This window comes from Trichomycterus rosablanca, chromosome 15 (genome assembly GCF_030014385.1).
Source record: "Trichomycterus rosablanca isolate fTriRos1 chromosome 15, fTriRos1.hap1, whole genome shotgun sequence".
Lineage (NCBI taxonomy): Eukaryota > Metazoa > Chordata > Actinopteri > Siluriformes > Trichomycteridae > Trichomycterus > Trichomycterus rosablanca.
The window spans coordinates 34,094,921-34,099,920 of NC_086002.1; the positions used below are offsets into that span (position 1 = coordinate 34,094,921).

The 5,000-nt window shown below is 39.4% G+C and overlaps 1 protein-coding gene across 1 annotated transcript in view; it reads right to left on the reverse strand.

The window, feature by feature from the left end:
• LOC134328527 (transmembrane channel-like protein 7) overlaps positions 1 to 5,000 on the reverse strand; it is a 22,298-nt gene that overhangs the window by 4,870 nt on the left and 12,428 nt on the right. The window contains exons 11-14 of the mRNA XM_063009622.1: positions 2,777 to 2,874; positions 1,265 to 1,448; positions 1,045 to 1,175; positions 566 to 721 (exon numbers count right to left, since the gene is read on the reverse strand). Of these exons, the coding sequence (XP_062865692.1) occupies positions 566 to 721; positions 1,045 to 1,175; positions 1,265 to 1,448; positions 2,777 to 2,874 (569 nt within the window). The remainder of the gene's footprint in view (positions 1 to 565; positions 722 to 1,044; positions 1,176 to 1,264; positions 1,449 to 2,776; positions 2,875 to 5,000) is intronic.

A 5,000-nucleotide genomic window follows, 5' to 3' on the forward strand; every position in this document is an offset into this window, starting at 1 on the left:
TCTATATACACACACGTTATATACACACACACACGTTATATATCTATATACACACACACGTTATATACACACACACACATACTTTATATACACACACACACACATACTTTATATACACACACACACACACACTTTATATACACACACACACGTTATATATCTATATACACACACACGTTATATACACACACACACGTTATATATCTATATACACACACGTTATATACACACACACACGTTATATATCTATATACACACACGTTATATACACACACACACGTTATATATCTATATACACACACACGTTATATACACACACACGTTATATATCTATATACACACACACACGTTATATATCTATATACACACACGTTATATACACACACACACGTTATATATCTATATACACACACACGTTATATACACACACACACATACTTTATACACACACACACACAGTACAGATTAAGACACCAGCTGACTCACTGATTCATTACTACACGTGTGTGTGTGTGTGTATAACGTGTGTGTGTGTGTGTGTGTGTGTGTGTGTGTGTGTGTGTACCAGGTGATGACGAAGAAGGACACGGCGAAAGCCTCTGACGTGAGCGCATTGAGGACTGACTGGGGTCCCAGTGGTAGCTGAGCCACGGTGGACGGTACCACCTCCCACGATGTGTTGTACTTTATAAACGCTCCACACGCCACAGAGCTGCGGATCCTGCACACACACACACACACACACACACACACACACACACACACACACAGATTCATATAAAGATGATTCAGTTCAGTGATTCATCAGTATTCTTCATACAGAAGAGAATCAGATTCACAATGAGATGCTTCTGAAAATGAGTCGACTCAGTGATTCATAGATAAATTAACACACACACACACTCAGTGATTCAGGGCAGTTGTAGCCTAGAGGTACTGGACTAGTAATCAAAAGGTCACTGGTTCAAGTCCCACCACTACCAGGTTGCCACTGTTGGGCCCCTGAGCAAGGCCTTTAACCCTCAATATAAATTCAGTACTTACTGCGCAATGCTGACTAGAACAGGAAGTGTAGCGAGCGCTAAGCCAATCAGCAGCACCGCCAGGAAGAAGAAGGTGGAGCTGCTGGCACGAAACGGGCGTGATGCAGGGCGACAGTTGTTCACCAGGGTCATCTGTACAACACATGACCGTATTAACCCCAGATCACCTTACCTTACCTTACTAACAGGTAACAGCAGTGGGCGTGGTCGCCGTGACCCACCTTCTTAATGTAGAAGATGATGAAGTACTTGATGGTGTTGATGGCGGGCATGAGCGGGCAGTAGAAGGTGCCGATCCAGCAGATGGTCTGTCCATACACGATCTCCAGAACGTTCTGAGGAATGGAGAACTCCTGCTGCCCCCACCACTTCACCAAGCCCCAGTTACAGTGATTCACCAGAATCCTGCGAATCACACAGGAGTCGACTCAGTGAGTCACTTAGTAACACTGACAGTTCCCCAGTGTGAGTGTGGTGCTTCATTTAGACATGATTCAGTGATTCAGAGTTGTTTATAATCACAAGAACAGAACCTGACTCAGTGATTCATACAGTAAATAACACTGATTCATTAGAGTGATTCATTACGATTAACTACTGTTGTTTATACAGTAAACACTGATTCATTAGAGTGATTCGGAGTTGTTTAAACAGTAAACACTGATTCATTAGAGTGATTCGGAGTTGTTTATACAGTAAACACTGATTCGTTAGAGCGATTCGGAGTTGTTTATACAGTAAACACTGATTCGTTAGAGTGATTCAGAGTTGTTTATACAGTAAACACTGATTCGTTAGAGCGATTCGGAGTTGTTTAAACAGTAAACACTGATTCGTTAGAGTGATTCGGAGTTGTTTAAACAGTAAACACTGATTCATTAGAGTGATTCGGAGTTGTTTATACAGTAAACACTGATTCGTTAGAGCGATTCGGAGTTGTTTATACAGTAAACACTGATTCGTTAGAGCGATTCGGAGTTGTTTATACAGTAAACACTGATTCGTTAGAGCGATTCGGAGTTGTTTATACAGTAAACACTGATTCGTTAGAGCGATTCGGAGTTGTTTATACAGTAAACACTGATTCGTTAGAGCGATTCGGAGTTGTTTATACAGTAAACACTGATTCGTTAGAGCGATTCGGAGTTGTTTATACAGTAAACACTGATTCGTTAGAGCGATTCGGAGTTGTTTATACAGTAAACACTGATTCGTTAGAGCGATTCGGAGTTGTTTATACAGTAAACACTGATTCGTTAGAGCGATTCGGAGTTGTTTATACAGTAAACACTGATTCGTTAGAGCGATTCGGAGTTGTTTATACAGTAAACACTGATTCGTTAGAGCGATTCGGAGTTGTTTATACAGTAAACACTGATTCGTTAGAGCGATTCGGAGTTGTTTATACAGTAAACACTGATTCGTTAGAGTGATTCGGAGTTGTTTATACAGTAAACACTGATTCGTTAGAGTGATTCAGAGTTGTTTATACAGTAAACACTGATTCGTTAGAGTGATTCGGAGTTGTTTATACAGTAAACACTGATTCGTTAGAGTGATTCGGAGTTGTTTATACAGTAAACACTGATTCGTTAGAGCGATTCGGAGTTGTTTATACAGTAAACACTGATTCGTTAGAGTGATTCGGAGTTGTTTATACAGTAAACACTGATTCGTTAGAGTGATTCGGAGTTGTTTATACAGTAAACACTGATTCGTTAGTGAGCACCTACTTTCGAGGGAACTCGACGAAGACGGTGACGGAACCAATGATGAGGAAATCAAAAATCATCAGCTTGTACATCTCCTGTCCGACATGGGTCTCCCAGCACTGACACACACACACACACACACACACACACACACACACACACACTACTATAAGTTTTCAAAATGAAAGAGTCGACTCACTATAATACTGAATCAGCTAAATGATTCACATGATACAGTGATTCACAGAATTTACAGCTCAAACTTGGACCTCTGTTAGCTTTACAGACCGTTTCAAATGAATATTCATGAGTCCAGGAAGTGACGTAGCTGTTCCTAAGACGCTTCCGCTTGGTGGTATCAGCGCTCAGAACAACAGCGACTGCTTCAATTCTTTTGCGCTAGTTCAGGTGTGATTTATTGACAGTATGTCTAAATGAAAGTTAGGACCGTGTTGTCGGGTTGGCGGATGTTCCCTCAGACCAGGTACAAACTTGCTTTCAGAAATTAAGGTGAACAGATTTCCAAAAGAGAACACACAGTGAAACACTCGGATTGCTGCTGTAAATAGAGACGGCTGGATACCCACCATCAACTCTTATAATTAATGTAATATATATTATTTTATAATAAATATTGTAAACAAATGTACTCAGTTGAACGCTGTTCTCATGGTGTCTTGTCCCTGACGTTTAGCTGAAGTGTATTAAAATAAGCATGTTCTAATTCAGATGAGAAGTAATTCACTGTGGTTTGTTATATTTTTATCATATTATAATAATGGCTCTTAGCTCAACAGACACAAAAGGGGAGATGACACAATAATGATTTTAATAATTAATTGTATGCGTCCAAACTGCGGTATGCTTTCACTGCCTCTCTGGTGTAAACACACTCCGTTTCAACATGGTAGTGATACACGGCTGGGTCTGTTACCTCAGGCAAACGTTTTATATCAGAGGAAAAACACTGACTTCTTAAAGGCTAAGCACCACCTAATGGACCTCTCTAAAGATTTCACATTATTTTAGCTAGTTAAAAACCATACACGTGAATAAAATGTAAATAACTTGTTTAATTCACTCAAAAATCGACGATTTCAAGTAAATTGACGGAAAAACCCGAGGTCGCTCCGGAAATTCCAGGAAGTTACAGCGTGACGTCACTGGTGGACAACAGTGTACTACTACACCGTTATGACTGACTTGGACAGCGAATTTTCCAGTGCTGGTTTTTCAGATTCCGAAGCTATTTCTGAATTTAATGAAGAGGATTAATCTGCAGTGACAGTGGGGGTGCCTGTATAACGTTCTTTCTTTCTTTCTTTCTTTCTTTCTTTCTTTCTTTCTTTCTTTCTTTCTCTCTCTCTCTCTCTCTCTCTCTCTCTCTCTCTCTCTCTCTCTCTCTCTCTCCTCTCTCTCTCTCTCTCTCTCTCTCTTTCTTTCTTTCTTTCTTTCTTTCTCTCTCTCTCTCTCTCTCTCTCTCTCTCTCTCTTCTCTTTCTCTTTCTTTCTTTCTTTCTTTCTTTCTTTCTTTCTTTCTTTCTTTCTTTCTCTTTCTTTCTTTCTTTCTTTCTTTCTTTCTTTCTCTTTCTTTCTTTCTTTCTTTCTTTCTTTCTTTCTGAGTGTCAGGCTTTGTGTTTTAAGATGGAAACAATGGCAACAGTAATTATAGGCAAGTTTATTAATGGTTCACACTCAATAAAATAATTGTAATATAGACTATATTTAAACAGCCTCGGCGTTCTAAAACACTTAATGAGGGTTAATATGGCATTGCAGCCTGCAGATTCTCTCTTGCTGGCTTGCTGGAATGATTGAAATGTATTTTTTCGTTGAATAAAAATGTATTGAAACGAATAATAACTTAAAATGTAGTATATATTGTTATGTTAATTATACCTACTAAATAGATGGGTAATATTGGCGCGATAACCAGGCTAGATTTGCTCTGCTCTGTAAAGTATGCATGCAGGTACAGCACAGGTGTGTATTAGTGCACCGAGCACCATCAGAGAGAGATTTAGTGCTGAGGGGAACATCTCTACCCCTCTCAGATCCTCTCTGAAACCACATCAGGTGAATGTGTTGGTTTAGCGCGCATGATAACGCAGGTTTAAGGTCTTTCAGCCTTTATTCTATTTTTATTTATACCATATTTTGATCAGATTAGTGCTTTTAAAATATTTAGCCTAAACACTTTTTTTTCGTTTTACAGTGTATATCTAGCCTAGGATAGAAGCTAAATT